Genomic DNA, 20,821 nt, shown 5'->3' with positions numbered 1-20,821 from the left:
TGCGCATCTGGCACCACGGGGCCCCTACTTTCACATGGCCACAACTGTGTAGGTGCGGGGCAACTGCTGCTAGAGCTGACGCGCACGCCTGCTGCCTCCCTACCGCTCTCCCCATCTCCTTCGGTAGTTCAGCCAGACTCCCTCCTTCTCAGGGCCTGCCTGGCCCCATGAGCACCTGCGGTTGCTAACGTCCGCGTGACCGGGGAGGCAGCTCCTACACAGGATAACCTCAGCACGCAAGTCGTCTTAGAGGTTCTCCTCCAGGTTAAGGACCTTCTTAGACCACGTATGATTCTACTCTGGGTAGCTCCCTGAGACCCTCTGCCTGTCCTGGGCCCCTGAAGCTATCCTGATAACCTGACCTTAATTCCTGCTTTCTGCCTCTGTTTGACACAGGGACCTGTGTGCCACCACCCGACCCTGAGTGTGCCCTGCCTGATCAGTCTAGCCATGGCGGCCTCTGAAGAAGGATGAGAAGGCTGAGAACCTCTTCTCCTGACACAGATGGCCAACTTCAGCTTTCTCACCTTCAATTCATTTCCATACTGTGTTATGATTCAGATGCCACAGTGGGACTAAACTGCAGCAAGCAGTCCTCCAAATTGTGTGAAGTTAAACGATGCCAAGAAGATTCCTATAGAAACTAGAAGTCCAAGTACTTCAGCAAACTGGTTACGGTCCTACCTCTGGACTGGGCTTGGGCACCATGGTACCAAGTGTAGGGACACTCCCAGCAACTACTTACACTACTGCTATAAAATGAATTTTTAGGGGCACCTGGGTGGCTCAGTGGGTTAAGTGTCTGCCTTCGGCTCAGGTCATGATCCCGGGGTCCTGGGATCAAGCCCCGCATCGGGCTCCCTGCTCAGTAGGTAGCCTGCTTCTCCCTCTGCCCCTCCCCCTGCTTGTGCTTATGCTCTCTCTCTGAAATAAATAAACAAAATCTTAAAAATAAAATAAAATTAATTTTTAGTGTCCCCCCAAAATGTATATGATGCTGCTCAATCCCCAAGGTGACAGTATTTGGAGAAGGGGCCTTTGGGAAGTAATCAGGTCGCATGACTGGAGCCCTCATGATGGGACTAGCATATAAGAAAAGACTTGAGAGAGAAGCTCTCTCTCTCGGCCACTTGAGGATACAGTGGGGAGACAGCTGTCTACAAGCTAAGAAGCAGGCCCTCACCAGACAATGGATCCGCTGGTGACTTGATCTTAGACTTTCTAGCTTCCGGAAATGTGGGAAATAAATATGTGTTGTTTAAGCCACCTAGTCTATGGTGTTTTTGTTAGAGCAGCCTGAATGAACTAAGACAACTATAGGAACAATTACGGTCTTATCAAACAAAGAAAAGTTAGCACTGATACTTTTTAAAGCTTATGTTTGTCACATCCACTATCAGCAGGAAATGATTACTATTTAGCCCTCTAGTGCAGTGAGATGCTGCCATTTTCCTAGATATTTCTGTATGATGCTGAGGGGGGGTCCTAACTATAAAATTTTAACTTGACTATATTCTGAATAAACAGGCTCATTATTTTAAGAGGCTACTTCACACACATACCATGTTTACAAGTAAGCTTCTCCTCTCCCCCAAACACTATATTCTGAGTTTCTAAGTACTTCTTGCTCAGATGATAAAAAATTTTAGTAGACAACTAGAACTTTTCCTTAGTTATCTCACTATGGAGTATGCTTTTCCTGAAGAAAAATAAAATGCTTTCCCTGCATCACATACTCAGGTTTAATAATTCTCAGAATAAGAGTAAAGACAAGAATATATATAAGTCAATTTTCACCACATCCTGAAGAAAATCAAGGGCAGCATCTTCTAATGACATACGATTCAGCCTCATGACTAGTTCCTTAAGAAAAAACGTAACAGGTATAAACAATCTTTCTCTGGTTTAATAACTGTAGTGAATCTCACACTTTTGTCATTTCAGTAATACCCCCTTTATTCTGAGGACCACAACTTCTCACCATAAACCTACCAGTTGAGAAGTTCAAGGGTGCGGACCTGGCCCAAGTGGGACAGACCCGGGAAAGCTGATCTATGCCTATCTGTAGACTATCCAACATGGGATCCGTTTCCTGCTATATGGACTATGGAAGGAGAGGATTTGAGCTACATTTCCCATTTCATTTATAGTAGTTTGTGCTGGATTTCCACCACCCACAAATAAAGAATCCTAACTAATACAGAAGTTTTGTTTTGTTTTTTTTACTGAGTTCTTATGTAAATGATTTATCTAACCCACTGACTTACCTCATCCAAGAATAAAATCTAGACACTGAAGTCAGGACTCATTTTCAGAATAAATTCACTCTATTCCACGTAAGAACCATATATGCCTGAAGCATAATATTAAGTAAAATCATATCACTGAATATTTAATGGCTTTTTCATTCTAACATCAAAAAATTCTATTAGTGGATAAAAGATGTATGCTTGGAAATATAAACTTGTAAGTGGATGATGGCTTCATGATGGCATAATGAAATCTCACTGCAGCAAATCAGGATGCAGTCAAACTCCATGCTATTCCAATATTTAAAAGGTCTACTTCACCCTTCATTTCTTGGGGATGGCAACGTAAAACTACACTGATGCTGGTGAACAGTATCCTCATCCTAGGAACCCGAAGCGTTTATTTGGGACTGAGACTATCGAGAGCAACCTGATAATCAGATTAGGAGCATCCAAATGCCAATAATACGTAAATCAGTTCCTAATGCAAACTGAGTTTTCAGAGTAGTATAGCCAAATGTTCCACGGTTATGATACAACTTTAGGAACTCAGATCTTAAAACTTTCAACAGGTATTCTGGATTCCTTCTAGGACGCAGGTATTTTTTTCCTGGTTGTTTTGTGCTATACAAGAGTTTCTTGCTTTTTGTTTGTTTGTTTGCCTTGTTGCTTTACTCTCTTTGCACAGACTAAAGGTCCAGAAAGACATCAGTGCTGCAATGTAGGCATTTCATCTATAGCAGAAATGTCATCTCATCGTACTTTGGGGGGTGTAGGGGAAACACTTTCCCATCTTGCCAAATAGGCTCCACTTTTTCCTGTCTGACTGGCAAGGAAAGTAAGGACATAATAAAAAAAGTTAGAACTATTAGAACAGAAAATATGGAAATTTGATTTTGAAGAGAAAAAAATTAGACTAGAATCCAAGAAGGATTTTTTTTCCTTTGACCTTCAAGAACACGAGCAGAGGCAACGTTAGGTCCAAATAAGACAACCATTCAAACTGGTAAGGCCCAACAAATCAAAACAAAGATACTGTAACTGTAAATTTATGGATTAAAGTGATTATATAATGTACTCTTATATACTACTGAATTTGGTTTTAAATGAGCTGAAATCGAGTTTTAACTGGAATCCACGGAGGTCACTGCATCTGTGAGCTAAGAGTTACCAAGGAGACTGCTTGCCACTCTAATAGAGCATAATAATTGCTAAAACCAAATTAATTATGCTTGGTAATCACAGATCTCATATGTATATTTTCCACAACAGGAGTGTGGAGAAACTAATATAAATTGCTGACTTCCATTCTCGCTTGGACTTCATAACCCTTGGATATGGAGTGGAAAACTAGTCAACTGGAAACTAAAAATGAAAGTTTAATGAGGCACAAAAATCCCATGTTTTACTTAGGGGAAAAGAAAATAATTTCCCCACCTTGAGTGGAATGTATAAAAAAAAGTGTTCCTTAATCTTTTCTATAGTCTATAGTTCATATTCCACCAGACCATACTTCTAATCATTATCAAGATTAATATCTAATATTATGTATGACTACTATAATATACAGGAAAACTTGTACAAGGTTTCTATCTTCTCTCTAGACTGTTCTAAATACCATTAACTCTCTGAACAACATCAAATTAGGAAGGCAAAAATTTTTCTTACATCAGACTAAAGCTATATAACTACAGATTGAAATATGGGGCTGAGGACAGCTAGCCATATCTTAAATCGCAACCAAAATCCTCCTTTGTGATGAACCTAGGCCTCATGTTAAGACTTTCTGTTCAGAACCTGCTCCCTGGTCCACGTGGTTTCCTTTACACTAACTGTAGCCTAGTCACTTGGATTCTGCCTCTTCGGTACAAAGCATCTGTAGACCTTGCCCCAAGGTGGTTGCTTCTCCCAGCCACACCTTGCCTGCGTCACATTTTAAACAATGCCATATACACTGGTCTAAAGAGAGTCTCGACAGCCCGGCTGTGAAGGTGCCTGAGATGAACTGCTGACATAAATAAGGAAAATGAGATGCCCTTTAGCATAGCTAATATGCAATCCTACCTAAAGACAAAATGCCTGTTATTATTACTTTTTTAAAGATTTTATTTATTTGACAGAGAGAGACAGCGAGAGCAGGAACACAAGCTGGGGGAGTGGGAGAGGGAGAAGCAGGCTTCCCGCCGAGCCTGGGCCAGGAGCCCGATGCGGGGCTCCATCCCAGGACCCTGGGACCATGACCTGAGCCGAAGGAAAACACTTAACGACTGAGCCACCCAGGCGCCCCCAGAATGCCTATTAGATAATTTCCATAAGAGTCTTTCCTCCCAGTAAGATTACTAACAGTGACTTTCCCCCAAATTTAGTTTACTTATACTAATTTTACCTTATAAGGAAAATTCATTTTGAAATTACTTTTAGGGCTACTATTTTAGTTTTTAGATAACAAATTCAGTGAATCTTCATATAATAAATACTTTTAATAAATTCATTATCTGAAAAAGATGCTGGCAAGCCAATCATACAAATATTCAGAGTTAAATAACTACTTTAAAAGCTCATTTACATTTAAATAATTACATTTAAAAGCTCGTATGTGATATCACATATTTTTACCTTGAGAAGGTATGTGGGAATATTGCTGAAATCCACTGGCAACTTCAAAAGGAAACGAGCTGAAAATTCACCAGTCTGTAGGACAAAAGGTATAATAATAAGATTAAAATAAGAAATTGATTGTGAAGTGACAATTATAGCCAAGGCCACAAGTTCAACCTGTTCAAACTGGAGGCATTTTCAATTTGGGTTTCCTAACATTAGCAAGAAAAGAAGGCTGGAAAAGCAGGGAAAGATCAAAAAGAATTCTTAAATTATTAGCTACTAAAAGCATAATTAGAACTTTTTAAATCTGCATTTTCAATGTGCAATAAAATTATAATGTCGTGTTACCTTTTTGGGTTTTTTACGTGTAAAAAGAATACATGAATGCATGATTTTTTTTTTTAATCCAAGCAATAGAGACACACCTCTCCCTTTGATTCATTTCTTTTTCACTTAAGCATTCAGACCACTAAGATTTATAACCCACAGGTGACTGACATATATCACTATCCTTTATAGTGCATCTGGAAGTACATACAAAGATCAAACTTCTGCCCAGAGAAAGCAGTCTATCAGTAGGTACCCCAAATAAGATTCTAATTTCCTAAACAATCTATTAACATCATTATCACCAACTAATATTTTTCAGTAATTCTATGAACTAGTCTCCATAGAAAAGATGTACAGAGGTTTAGAGATTTAAAACATTTAACCAAGCCTAAATAATGACTTCTACTTTTTTTTAAAGAAAAAAACTCACGTAAAGAAAAAAGTTTTCCTCTCAATTTATGATGATGGGAAATCATAGAGTTCCTTTTTATGATGGGCATGGCTAAGGTGTCACATTGTTTTTAAAAAAACTTTGTCATAGTGTGGAGAAGGGGCCTTCCAGTTGGGCTGTCAGACACCTAGGGGTTCCAAGGAACCTCTGCAAAGACCACAAAGTAGGGTGCTGAGCTGGTGGGGTCCTGGGTCTTCCAACCTCTCTCACTCCAAGCCTGCAGTTCAGCTTGGGATTCTGACATACTGGGTTTCATTACGACATGCTGTTTGAACAAAGAACTCTGGGGATGATCCAGAACTACTCTAAAGAGTGGATCTCTATCGGACACCTGGGTGGCTCAGTTGGTTAAGCAGCTGCCTTCGGCTCAGATCATGATCCCTGGGTCCTGGGATCAAGTCCCGCATCGGGCTCTCCGCTCAGCAGGGAGCCTGCTTCTCCTTCTGCCTGCCGCTCCCCCTGCTTGAGCTCTCTCTCTCTCCAACAAATAAATGAGTAATATCTTAAAAAAAAAAAAAAAGAGTGGATCTCTATCATTTTTATATTTGGGGAACACTGAAGAGCTCCCAATATCTCCACTGCCTTCTCCCCTTTAAAATAAAAACAAGCACCCCAAACTCCCAAAACACATGCTTCAACACAACAAGCATTTACAAATATTTCTTTATGGATCGGTGGATGAAGGCACATAAGCTACCTACATACCTCTTACAGATGATTCCACATCAATCACCACAGCTTTCTACAAATACCCTAACAACTGGCGGCCATTTTTAAATGCTGACCTAAAACCCTGAAAACACAAACAGAAATATAAACCTTGAGCTCAAAAGATAAAATTGCTAACTACCATCTGCATGGTGGTTCGTTGTTTTACTGCTTACAACATCCTTTAACTTACATCGACCTCAGGCTAAGGACAGAGCACTTCCTCACTGCCACAAGCCCAACCCCATGACACAAAAAGCAGAAATGAGAGAACTGAATGGACAAACTCAACGCTGAGGCAAGCCAGACAGGCTCACAGAAGCCACTGCACCACCAGAAATGCCAGTGGTGAGAAACAGGAGGCATCACGGGAGCTGAGCAGCTAGTCGTAGGGCACGCCAATACACGCAGGCTACTTGAAAGAATAATTAGGAGCCACCCAAGGATCTACACACAGCTCACCATGGTGGGTGGGAGGAAGAGGTTTGTGAAAGAGCCGAATAAAATTCTTACATTCTATTATAGTCTGAGATTACTAGAAAGGTATGGTTTTGGCATTTTGTTAAGCTCCTAGAGGATTCTACAACTAACACCACCTATTGAGTGTGATTCTTTCAACCTAAGTACAGGGGCTCATATACTGAAAGACGTGAGTACAGGGACAACATAAAGCACTATAGAATGATATGGGAGCTTATGAGAGGGGCATCTAGCCCAGTAGGAATTTGGGGGGTGTGGGAAGAACAGAAGGGTCTTCCTTGAGTGCTGGTACAATGCTACAGAGGAAGGAACACTCATCAAAGAAGACAAATTCCCAACCACTGTCCCCACTCTCTCTCCTATATAATCAATTTTTCCCTCTTTACCCACTCACTCCCATCAGTATGCAAACATCATTTAAAAAGTCTTTACCAAAAAGAAAAAAATGTAATAAAATAAAAAGTCTTTCTTAACTTCATACCTTTCTTCAGGTCCCATCTCATTTCTCTGTTCTACTTTACAAAATAACCTCCTGTAAAGAACTGGTCTATATTTCTTCTTTTACTATTCTCTCTGGAACCCTCTCCTGTCAGCCTCCCCGCCCCCCACAACCAGTCAGCCCCAACAGCTCATCAGGGTCACCAATGACCTCCCCATGGCCAAATCCAACAGTCATTTCTCAGTGCTCATTTTAGTACTTGTTCTCTCAGCAGCGTTTTGACATAGCTGATTATTGCTCCTTTCCCGAACATTCTCCCCTTGGTTTCCAGGATCCCACCCTCTCTTGGTTTGACTTTACTTCACTAGCCCTCCCTACAGCCTCCCCAGCCTCTGCACGCTGGAGCACACCACCACAGCTCAGCCTCAAGACCTCTCTCCTTTCCTGACACTTCAGGTGACCTCATCTAGGCTCAAGACTTCCAACACCATTTATATGATGATGATTCCCAAATGTTCTATCTCTGCCCAGACCTTTCCCTAACTTGTTTCATTTATCCAACTATCATGAATGAAACCAAACTCCTGATTCCCTTCCTTTGATATTTAGTCTTCATTTTAGTAAATGGTAATTCCATTCTTTCATTCCTTCAGGCCAAAAACCTCAGAAGCATCCTTGACTCCTCTCTTTCTTGCTCATCCTACGTTCAAAGTGGCAGAAAATCCTGTTGATTCTACCTTCAAAATAGATCCTTAGTCCAACCACTTCTCACCACAGCACAACCACCTGATCTGAGCCACGGCCATCTCCAGCCTAGCTCACTGCAATCACACCCAACTGCTTCAGCCACTGTTCCTCTGGAAGCTTGCTCTGGTCTCCGTAGGCACAGCAATGCTTTCAATACATTAGTCAGATTATGATCCTCCTTTGCTCAAACCTCTCAAACGGTAGAGTTTAGCTCCTTTAGAGAATAATCTGATAAGGCAAATTGAGCAGAGACGTGAAAGAGGTGAGGAAGAAAATCATGCGGCATGTGGAGGAGAAACATCCCAGGCCAAGAGAACAGAGAGTATAAAAAGGGCTGATGCAGGTGCAGGCCGAAATGTTAAAGAAAGAGCAAGGACGTCAGGTTACTGGATCAAATAAGCACTAACACCGATCAGAGGTCACCCCGAAATTCTCTTTTCCTAACCGCTGTAGGATGTGCAACAATCACTCATAACATTAGTAAACACTGAAATGACTGCATCTACACGGAATATTTGTTAAGTCATTCCTGGGGATATTGAGAGAGGTTTTTTACAAGTACCAAGGGGTTAGAAGATACTGCAGAAGGGAGTTGGTTGGACAGACGATAATAAATCAAGCTCAATTCATCTTCATTTTTAATTTGGAGACTCAAACCATCTACAATCAATAAACAGCCATTTCTACCTACTGGTATACAATGTCAATCGGTGAGTTAAAATGGCAGTCTCAAAACTTTCACACTGTTAGACTCAATGGCTCTTCTACATTTTTTTTTTTTTTTGAAAACAATGAAAGGAGTAAAATGTAGGATTTAAAAATTAAAACAAGTCTTGTACATATAAGGTAATGGGAAATATAATTACATATTTAGCACTTGGACTCATGTGAACTGCTAGTTATTTTAGTCCATGTACTACATTTTAGCTCTTTTGCCCTATTTTAGTTTGTACAATATATTTTTATTCTACCAGCTATTTTAGACCAACATTCCTTTAAAAACGCTTAGACCATCCCTACTTTATCCCCTCTCAAAATGTTGATCCTAGAACTAATATAAATTTATGTTTATTGGCAAAAGACTGATTTCCACAACTAAATTCATAATAAAAGGCAAGTTGATCCAAGGACTAAGAGGAGTTTGTGTTTATCAGCAATGGACTGATTTACACAACTAATGTCATAATATGAGAACCTTAAGGCTGTGAAAGGAATTCGGTGCTCTGGAAACCACAGAAAGTGCTTTTTGATCTCCAACTTTCCAGCTGACTATACATTCTTTATCTTGCCACAAGAGAATAAAGAAAACTTAGCACTTGTTTCTAACTTAGAAACATTGGAAACTACAACTTAAGAATTCAGTTTTCAGTTCTGCTGCTGATTTTCCCTGTGACCTGGAAGTAATCTCCTTCTCTGTAACTAAGTAAATGCTGATTTAAAACATGTCTTAATATAAAACTTAAGCTATAAATTACATAAGGAACAAAACATAAGTGAAAAATCCGTTCTGAGTTCTACCTCAGATGACTTTTTCTGTGTTTTTATATTCGAAGTTCCAACAGTTATTTAAGCAATTTACGGTCACTCTGTTGCAACGTCAAAGATTGCTTCCATACCAATCTTTCCTGTAAGCTGAAAATGAGACATTTAGATGCAGCCAAGTGAACAGAATAATTTGATTTTTTTGTCAGTCCTTGGTCAAATCTTCTCTTGGATAGATGTAGAAAATTATCTGACCTATGACTGTTAAAATGTCAGCTGTTCTGCCAACTGCCTTAATGGCAATTTCCCCAGCTTAGCAATAAATATGTGTATCCTTCCTTTTTTTCAAGTTACAGTACATTGGCAAGTAACTTAAACTAACAAGACTCTGAGTTTTGGCAATTTATTAGGTCTGAGCTTTTCTTCTGCTAATAGCAGCTGTGTCATGTGACAGGTAGTGACAGGTAGACATCTTGTATAGAATGGGCTCCAAACCCAGGTTGCTCAGTAAAGGAAAATTTCACTTTCTTTCTTAGAGGCTGTTCCCTTGTCAACAAACAAGCTGTCACCTGAAACTGCTTCTACCACTTGGATAGCTACAAGTGAAGAAACACTCAAGAATGACTACAACTTGAACAGGGTGACAGTCGGGTAAGGGTGATTCTTCAAATGGACTCTGACAACCAACAGCCCAAGTCTGCAGACTGTTCCTTGGCAAAGCCATAATTACCCATTACATATGAAAAGGAAAGCCAAAGTTAGTCTAACTAGGATTTCATAACATCTCACACTTTACAAAATGTTTTCTAAGTTACATTATTCAATTATCCCAAAACCCTGTTCAATATATGTAATTCCCTTACACCTATTTCAGAAATGAGAAAACTTGGGCCTAGAACAGTCAAGAAACTTGCCCACAGCCATTGAGAGGGTAATAAAGAGTCAGAGCTCAACCTCAAGACTCAAGATCCATTCATCCTATTCATTACTATGGATTAAGAGCCTAAAGTGTGTCTGTCAGGCCCTAGACAAGGCATAGTAAATATAATGAGTAAAAGAGACATGGCCTCTGCCCTCTTGGGGCTTATCATGTAGTGGGTGAGTAAGATATTAATCAAAATAATGCTCCTATAAATTACAACCTGTGAAAAATCTATCCAAGAAAGAGCAGAGTACTCTGATATTTCAGGAAGAATGGACCTGTCTAGGCTTTGGGGTTCATTTCTTTGTGGGAACTCTTAGAAAGCCAAGTCATAAGACCATGTAGAAAAATAAACAATTGATACCAGCCAGGAAAACTTCAAAGAAGCAAAGCAATGAGAGGGAGCTAGCTACACCAGACAGTAAAGACACAGAAATTACAGGAGGGTAATACTGGTATTAAATCAACGAACAGAAAAGTAAGTCCAGAAATAAGACCAAATACATTTAGTGAATGATTGATGATGTGGGACAACTGCATCGCCATCTAGGAATGAAGTTAGATCCATATTTCACATCATATATGAGGATAAAGTCCAAGTGGATTATGACTTTCAGTGTACAAAATTGAAACCATAAGGAAGAAAACACTGATGAATGCCTTTATAACCTTGCAACAGGGAATGCCTTTCAAATATGACTCCAAATTCAGAAGCTATATAAAGGGAATGATGGGTAAATTTGATGGCCTGAATATAAAAATTTTGTGGATGGCAAAAAACCACCATCAGCAAAGTCAAAAGACAACTAACAGAGGAAAATGTATTTGCAACCCTATCACAAAAAGGTAATGACCTTAATGAAAAAAAGATTAAAAAAAAAACACACAAGAGAAAAACAGGCAACAAATATATAGAAAAGAAATACAAATAACTCTAAAACATGAAAAAATGCTTAACCTCATTCATAACAAAAGGAATACAAATTAAAACTAAACTGAATATCATTTTTTACCAAACAGACTGGCAGAAATCAGCACTTTAAAGATATCACAGCACTGTGTTCTCACCTCCACTGTTTCTGATGACACGTCAGTGTTGACTTAAATAACTGCTCACCTATAGATAAAGTGTCATTTTTCTGTGATCACTTAAGATATTCTCTTTATCTTTGGTTTTCAGTATTCTGACTTGCATTTTTCTTGGTTACGGTTTGTTGACATTCTTGAATCTGTAAATCTATGTCTTTCACCATATTTGGAAATATCTAGGCATTATTTCATCAACTATTTCCCTGCTCCCTCTTTTTCTCCTCTCCTCTCCTTCTAGGACTCTACTTTCATGTATATTTGATGTTTTGATTTTGCCCTGTAAGCTCTGCCTTCCCCTCTTCCAAGTATCAACCTCTATCCAGTATCTAACTGCTTTCAATCACTATCCAGCATCTTCAGGCACAGGTCTTTATATTCTTTCCAGATTAGAATTGTTATGTGTGGAAGGGTCAGTCGAGAAGCTACCAGACCATTATGCAAAGTGGAACTTGACAGAAATCTACAAATATGTTAATACACTGTTGACAATACTGTGAAGAAATAATCACTCTCATATATTGCTGCTGGGTTAATAAATTATTAGTATGAACTTATGGAGGGCATTTTAGAGATAAAATTATAAATACACATAGTCTTTGATCTAGCAGTTCCTCTTCTAGTTATTTATCTTACTTGATAATAAGACATACTTGAACACATGCAAAATGACAGGTACAAGAATGACAGGTACAAGAATGAATGAGGTCTCTATATTTGGGGGGAAAAAAATCCTAAAGTTATGTTAGGTCAAAAGCAAGATGTCAAACATGGTGTATAATATATGTTATCATTTGCATTAAAAGAGAGGAATATATATATATATATTTGTATTTCCTTATATGTGCATATAGAAACTCTGAAAAGGTACACTAGAAAAAAGCTATACCGGTGCTTACCTGGGGTGGAGGAGGAAAAGGAAGGTGGCTCTGATTTGGGTGGACACAGGACAAAGATGGGAGAGAGACTTTTCACTTCATATATTTTAAGAGATTTTGATTTTTCAATAATATGATTCTATTACCCACTCAAAAACTTTTTTTTTTTTTAGATTTTATTTATTTATTTGACAGAGAGAGACAGCAAGAGAGGGAACACAAGCAGGGGAGTGGGAGAGGGAGAAACAGGCTCCCCCGGAGCAGGGAGCCCGATGTAGAGCTCAATCCCAGGACCCTGAGATCATGACCTGAGCCGAAGGCAGACGCTTAACTGACTGAGCCACCCAGGCACCCCCACTCAAAAACTTTTAAAAAGGAATTTGCAGGGGCACCTGGGTGGCTCAGTCAGTTGAGCATCCAACTCCTGATTTCAGCTCAGGTCATGATTTCAAGGTCATGAGGTTGAGCCCTGCATCAGGCTGTGTTGAGTGCGGGGTCTGCTTCAGATTCTCTCTCTCCCCTCCCCCTCTCCCCCTGCCCCTCCCCCTGCTCACACTCTCTCTCCCTCAAATAAAGAAATAAAATCTTTTAAAAAAGGAATCTGCAAATTAAAAATATATATAATGAGATGCTCATAATTCATGCATTCACTCATTCATTCATTCAACAAACATTTACTGAACACCTACTGTGCCGGGTGCCAGGTTAGGTGATAGAGATCTTAAGACAAACAAAATACAGTCTCTGTCCTCGTGGAGCTTAAAGTCTACTCTGAGTAGACGAACAAAATATTATGACGTGATGCTCTGACACAGATACTCAGCAGACGCTCTGGAAGTAACTGAGTTAGGACTCTGCATTTTAGGTGACAGAATTCCAATGCAAACTCACCTGAGCAAATGAAAGATAATTTCTTAAAAGGATATGGGGTATCTCATGGAATCTAAGACAAAAATGCAGCCCAGCCTCAGTTCGGAAGACCTGAATACCCTCAGCAGTTTCTCCTTGTCTTATCTCTGCTCGCTTTGTGCTTTATCTTACTTTCTCTCTACCTACCACTTTCTGATTCTTCTGACTAGATAATATGAGAAAAAATTTATGTGTGACACACCAGTTACTCATAAGGAAACCAACCTCACTTTCTCAGTGCTAACTCCAAATTCCCAGGCAAGAACTGCTTGGCTTCCGTGCCTTCTGAACTAGTCAACACTTCTTTACAGTTAAAAAGAGTTAGTGGTACCATAAATTCACTGAAAAACTAGGAAGCATTTTTAGGAGTGGGGGGATTAAGTTATGTGTACTCTTTCCCAAAGCCATAAAATAATCTGAGGGGTTTCCTGATAGAACGCTTCAAATACAGGATTCTTCACCTTTTTCCTCTTACTACTTGGAAAGAAAGCATCTGGTCCTTTGAAGACCCCTGTAGATCCCTTTCACACTGCGAAGACTATGTAAAGGGTGCTCCCTATATCTAAATGGCCACCTAGGAAATGGGGCAGGGCACCCAAGGTTTCAGAACAAACACGTGGCCTCACAAACAGAAGTGGTGGAGTGGGCACGATTCCAGTCCCTCCTCAGATGCTGCTCTGTAAGGTGGGTGCAGGCAAAGGAAGTGGAAAGGATGTCCTTTGTGTTTCATATGCCTCCATAAAACCAGGTCTTTTCCACTTGATGCACCCTGCTGCTAAAAGAAACATGAATTTCCTACTGGTACCTCGATCATTTAAAAAATAAAAAAATTCCTTTTACATGTCAGTAACACTGAAAAAGCTATCATATTCACCTATAAGGTCTTTAATTTAGGTACACACATACTACTTCTTATGAATGGAGTCAAAATCTGTGATATAAACTACTGCTAGCAAGATACTAAGTACTCCTACTGACATACGGGTCAAAATTCAATATAACAAATCCATTATGAAAACAAGAAAAATGTGAACCCCTGTCATGGGTTCATTTATTTTAAATCATGTTCAACTCATAATAGTTTCATGTGGTTAACAACAAAAACAAACAAATCTGTCAGTTCCAGAAGTGTGCGTTAACACAGCTGACTACCACACTACACCCTTTTCAAAGGAGCGAGTCCAAGTTTATCCCTGTCTACAAGTCAAACGACTTTAGGGCGTAACTCCCAAGCAGCGTAAGTTCAACAGGGATTATGAGAGAAGACCCTCGGGTCCCCTGCTACATAAGGCAGACAGGCATCGCCAGAACACCCACTCCATCCTCGTGGCCCACGTGCTTCCAGACTCTCCAGATACGTTGATCCCTCTCTTAGCATTCTGGCCCTCCTCTCCCACCATTCTAGACCAGTGCTCTCCAAGGGAAAGATGATACAACGCACAAATGTAAGCCACACCTACATGTGTAATTTAAGATTTTTAATATTTTCTAATAGCCGCATTTAAAAAGGTAAGAGAAACAAGTGAGATCACTTTTAATACTATATCCCAATATATCCAAAATATTCTCATCTCCACATGTAACCAGTATAAAAATTGTTAATGAGATCATTTTTTGTATGGATTCTTTGAATTCTGGTATGCATTTCACATTTGCATGTATCTCAATTCAGAGGAACCTTGCAAGTGCTCAACAGCCACCTATGTATAGCTAGGAGCTCTTGTACTGGACCGCACAGTTCTAGACATTGTTCCATCAATACTAATCCCCACATTCAGTTACATACTCTCTGTCACAAATACCTGAAGACCTACTTGAGTTTCCAAATACCATGAACCTGGCACACTCCTCACAGGAAGGCAGATACATGTCATCTGGTTAGTGGGGGGGGGGGATCATGGGACCCCACTGCCATTTCCAGATAATATGGTTTTTCCTTCTTCCTCCAAAAACTGTCTAAACCTACTACTGTCTTTACTTCATTTTCTCCACCTGCATTCCTGACACCCTACAATCTGCTCTCCCCAGCTCAGAACTCTATCAGAACTGCTCCTGGAAAGACAAGCACCACTTTCTCCCTCTTAAAAAGTAACTTTCCCTTTCACCTTGCTTTCCATTCCTTATCTGCATCTTAGTGACATCAACCTCTACTAATCCACATACGGTACTTTATGATTAACAGCATTTACAGAGATAATATGGGAACAACCACTAATCTAGAATTTATGGAGCCCCTACTATCATAATTCACTTCAACTATTTACAAGAGAAGGCTAATGATAATAATAATACTTTGTATTACATAACTCCATGTTTGCTTAATTCTGTTTGCTTCCCACACACAGGATCTCATTTATGTTTGTGTCAAGGGTGGGTGACAGGGGAGTTACCTCCAGGAAAGTGACACAGGGAAAACCTATAGTCACATATACACAAAACTAATGACAGAATTAGATCTGAAGCTCCCACTTCCCAGATCACTTTCTCTCCAATACATTTCCTATGTATACAGGCCTCTGCTCTGAAGGACTTTACACTCTAATACATACTGCTATAAAAGTAATCAAACAAGGAGGCCATCAGACTGAGGGGGTTCTCATGGCTTGGTAGCTAACTTAAGCAAACTGAAATCTAAACCAATCATTTCCTATAAATGCCTCCAAATTAAGAAGAACAATCAATCACAAACAGCCAACTGGACTTTCCCAAATGATGCAACTACTTAAGCTACAGCCAATCAATTAAGTCCCCTGCTTTGCTGCTTTGTCTTCTCTACAAAAACCCTGCCCCCTAGCTTTTGTCAGTAGAATGCTCCTAACCACTTCGAATCCATGTCTGCTCAAATAAACTCTTAAAAAATTTTAATATGCCTGTTTATTTTTTAACAAACCTCATATACTTTCCCCTGAAACGTAAATCACAGCAGGATGAGATGGCAGAAGCCTCAGTCATTAACTCAAATGAGGAGCTCCTCATGGAATGGCTCCTTTCTTTTCTGCACAATATTCTTAAACGCTGCCAGAACTTAATTTATAAGCCATGGATTCCTAAAATCTTACTGGAATTTGGGGGTCAACTACAATAACAAAAAAAGATAATTGCTTCACATTCTCCATTATATAAGTGTATGTCATTATTAAGAAAATACCCAGAAAAGGAAAAAATATGTTGCCAAAACACTGTTTTATCTCACAGATCACCCACTGGTATTCTTTAATATGTAAAAAATGTGAAAACATGGTTGTGGAACATCTCAAAACATTCATTTCATAGCAGGAAAGAAAAATGTCTTTGATCGAAATATTAGGTATGATTAACGTTGAGTTCTGGGAATTAAAAGCCAAAGGAAAAAAAAAATCACAAATTTCCTTACTGTGCTTTGTTACAATTAACAAATACTGGTTCTTCAGATACAACAGACCCATGCAGGAAACACTGGCAAGGCAGTTGATATATATAACATAAAATGAGACCTTAGGCTTTACCCATTGAGAAAACTGATAATGCACCCTTATTTTGATATAGTGTATCAAAACAGTATGTATGATTTTAATACCTGTAGCTTATATTGTGGCATTCATCAAAACTAACATTCTAATCTTAAAACTAACTCTGCTCAAAGAGGTAACAGGTGATTTTGTGGTGATGGAATAATTCTGTATTTGACTGCAGTGGTAGTTACAGGAAATGATGCCTGTGGTAAACTGGCATACACATACATCGTGCCAAGGTCAATTTCTTAGTTTCTATACTGTACTATCATTATGTAAAATGCAACCACTGGAGGAAATTGAGTGAAGGGTATGCAAGACCTCTGTACTATTTTAAAACCTCTTGTGAATCTATAGTGATTTCTAAATAAATAAATAAATATACTTAAAAAATAACTCTGACAATGCAGGCACATAAGAATTGTTCATTCTGAACATACAAGCTTACATTTCAATGTATCATCTGTTTTCTCCAAATTAAAAAGAAAGAACAGTGCTTACTAAAAATTACAAAACCACCAGAGATAAAGAATACAATGTTCAAAACTAACATCTACTCATTCAAGGAGATGAGCAAAGCAAATAAGACAAATGACTTCATAAAAAGACAAAGGCAAAGAACAAAGGGTTTTTGCTGGTTTTCTTAAAAATGTTTACTTTCAAGTGTGCACTTGCTGAAACCTTCTAGATGGAAGTTTGGGGGAAAAAAGAAGAGTCTCTGAGGTGGTATGGAGGCAGCACTGAATTTCAAATTGGCAGGCTTGTCAGAAGGCTGACAGGAGATCAGAACCCTCTCCCTCTTCTCCATGGCTATTACAGTTTTCCTTTTGCCAGCTGACAGTAACAAGGAAGAGGCATCTCAGGTTCTTAAGAGCCTCACACTTTTGCAACAGAAATGGAAAGTTAAGAATGTAAATATATGTGGCAGAAAGAAATATTCAGTAACGACAAGCAGTCACCATCCTCTCAAAAGAATACAGGATTTTGTAATCCAAAGGTATGAAATAATTATGCACAGTCTTAGATTCATCACAGAGAGTAGTTGTCAGATGGGCTAGTCGGATCAGGAGAACCAAAATAAATGGGTTTACAATTATATTGATCTCACGGTGTTTATAGGAGAGCATGTTAATGTTTTAATTCATAAACATCAATTTATTTCGTATAAAAAGTCTTCATGCTTCAATATTCCAATAAGAGATAATAGATGTGGGGCCCTGGGGTGGCTCAGTTGGTTGAGAGTCCAACTCTTGGTTTCAGCTCAGATCATGATCTCAGGGTTGTGAGCCCCACATCTGGCTCTGCACTCAGCAGGGAGTCTGCCTGAGGATTCTCTACCTCTCCTCCTGCCCCTCCCCCCACTCGCAAGCACGTACATGCGCCTGCGCGCGCACGCGCACACTCTTTCTAAATAAATAAAATCTTTTAAAAAAGAGAGAGATAATAGATGTGATTTATTGATAAGTAAACCAGTCATATACGTGTGCTTACAATTCTTGTTCCCCATGCAGGTTATGCCCCTAAGTTATTCTCCAACCATTACCCACTGCCCTCCTCTACTTATCATGCCGTATCCACCTTCCCTTATGGCCTCCGCCAGCTCCAGTTCATCAGGGACAGCTTTCCATAGTCACTTCATTCCTCAGTGACTGGGTCTTCTAAATTCTTACACAGGCTGTACTACCACTTGAGACAATTTATCCAACACTGCTATTTCATTTTTTTACAAATGTGCATTGAGTCTTCTCAACTGGATTTTTAACACCTTCAAGAGCAAAAGCTGTCACTGGTATACTTTTACCCAAAACTTTTTTAGGTTACCCTTTTTTAGGGGGAGTTACCCTTTTTTACCCAAAACTAGCAGAGCAGACTTTCCATAAATGGACATCAGTCCTGCACTGGCTTAGCCCCTATCAAACTGCATCTTGGGGGATTGCTACAGCATTCCAGTGCATATACATATAAAAATAATTTTAAATAGATTCTGTAGTCTTCCATAATAACTACCTTTTCACACTCCATGTTATCAGAAAATTTGAAAAGCATGTCCTAATAAAACAGTGAACAAAAAAAATAGGGTCAAAAGAAAAGCCCTGTGACATTCCACAAGACACCTGATGGCTAACAAGAGTTACATCCAATCTTTTAGGTGTAGCTCTTCCACAGATTCAAACAACCAAGAAAGGAACATACAGTCAGTAGAATACTAAGGGAGAATGACAGAATGCTTTATTGAAAATGAGATAATCTAAGTCAATGACATCCACCTTCCTTAGAAGGGTAAAATAAACTGCCATGACTGTTTCTTGGTTACCCAACTGTCCTTCCAACTGACTACTACATTCTTATTTAAATGTTTGCCAATCATAGGGCACCTGAGTGGCTCAGTTGGTTGAGCATCTGCTTGGCTCAGGTCATGATCCCAGGGTCTTGGGATTGAGCCCCACATCCATGGGGCTCTCTGTTTAGCAAGGAGCCTGCTTCTCCCTCTCCCTCAGCCTGCCGCTCCCCCTGCTTGTGCTCTCTCTCTCTCTCTCCCCCCTCCGTCAAATAAATAAATAAAATCTTTTAAAAAAAAGTTTGCAAATCAACCATGTAAAGACCTGAGTGTGATTTCTTTTAAAAATCTCCACAACATTTGTACTTTCTACAGTCTTCCAGGATCTTTCTGTTTCTCCACAGTTTCTCAAAGATATCTCTGAGAGCACATCTGCCCATTTCTTAAGTACCCATTTTGAAACAGTCCCCCCTAGAGCCTCCAGATGGAGCACAGCTTTGCCGACACCTTGATTTTAGCCCAAGGAGACCCATTTCAGACTTCTGACCTCCAGAACTATAACAATAATAAATTTGTGTAGTTTTAAGCCACCAAGTTCGTGGTAATTTTTTATAGCAGCAAAAGGAAACTCATACAGTCCTGGATTTGAAAAGTCTTGGCTCAAAACTCAAAATCAAGTTCCTTGTTTTCTGCCGGCGTCCTGTGTTTATTGTCCAAATTCTTGGTCTAGTTATGGATTCCATTAGCACACTGTCCTTTAATGCATTCCTGAACCAGTCTGCCAAGCTTGAATGTGTTTCATCCCTCAAGACACCTTTATATTCTGCTCCTTGACCAGTAACTAACTCATATGCCTATCTTTTTACTTCTGTAGTCTCAGCTCCCACTTCTACTAGGGCCCTCCCTAGGCCTGCTCTGCTGGAAGCTTAACCTCTAACCTGCCTTGCTATGGGATTCTCAGTTTCTTCACTTCCCCTGAATCCATACCCATTGCCCTAATGCTTACAAATTATTCAATAGTAAATCAAAATAAACTGGGGTAAGTATAGCAGTAGTAGGCTTTTTAAGTGAAGAATGAAAACACTATAAATTTAAACTGTCTAGCTGCTTTAAATGATTTTAAACTTCAACATCTAGATGGACTGTAAGTCAAGTATTAGCTGAGCCAATGAATATAAGGTTGACCTTTGAACAACACAGGTTTGAACGGCACGGGTCCACTTATAAAGAGATTTTTTTTCAATAAATACAGTACAGGACTATTATTGTATTTTCTCTTCCTTAAGATTTTCTAAAACAACATTTTCTTTTCTCTAGCTTACTTTATTGGAAGAAAACAGTATATAATACATATAACATACAAAATATGTGTTAATCAACCTTTTATGTTAGCAGTGAGGCTTCCGGTCAGCAGGAGGCTATTAGTAGTTAAGTTCTGGGGAAGTCCAAAGTTATACATGGATTTTTGACTGCACGATAGGGGTGGAAGGGGGGAGATGGTGCCCCTAACCCCGTGTTGTTCAAGGGTCCACTGCAATTTAAAAACTTTTTAGTTCGGAAAAGGTGCCATAAAACTGGATATATTTAAAATCAGCCTTAATATTCAAAGGGTGAATTGGGTGGGAAGGAAAACCCTAAAAACCAAAGACCAATTAGTTTGACAGTGATTCCCATTTTCAAATGAGTCTATCAGCACTAAAGACAACAGAGGTTCACCAAGAAGTCATGCCAAATTAACCTAACATCTGTTTTTGAGAGGAGAACTAAGAT

The 20,821-nt window shown here is 39.4% G+C and overlaps 1 protein-coding gene across 3 annotated transcripts in view; it reads right to left on the bottom strand.

The window, feature by feature from the left end:
* Window positions 1-20,821, bottom strand: part of BABAM2 (BRISC and BRCA1 A complex member 2) — a 391,146-nt gene that overhangs the window by 247,593 nt on the left and 122,732 nt on the right. For all 3 annotated transcript variants that reach the window (XM_032391489.1, XM_032391491.1, XM_032391490.1), the window contains exon 6: window positions 4,866-4,940. In XM_032391489.1, coding sequence (XP_032247380.1) covers window positions 4,866-4,940 — 75 coding nt within the window. The remainder of the gene's footprint in view (window positions 1-4,865; window positions 4,941-20,821) is intronic.

Source organism: Phoca vitulina, unplaced genomic scaffold (genome assembly GCF_004348235.1).
Source record: "Phoca vitulina isolate PV1807 unplaced genomic scaffold, GSC_HSeal_1.0 scaffold63, whole genome shotgun sequence".
Taxonomy (NCBI): domain Eukaryota; kingdom Metazoa; phylum Chordata; class Mammalia; order Carnivora; family Phocidae; genus Phoca; species Phoca vitulina.
Note: the sequence above shows the minus strand (reverse complement) of the source record. Positions and strands in the feature narration are given on the sequence as shown.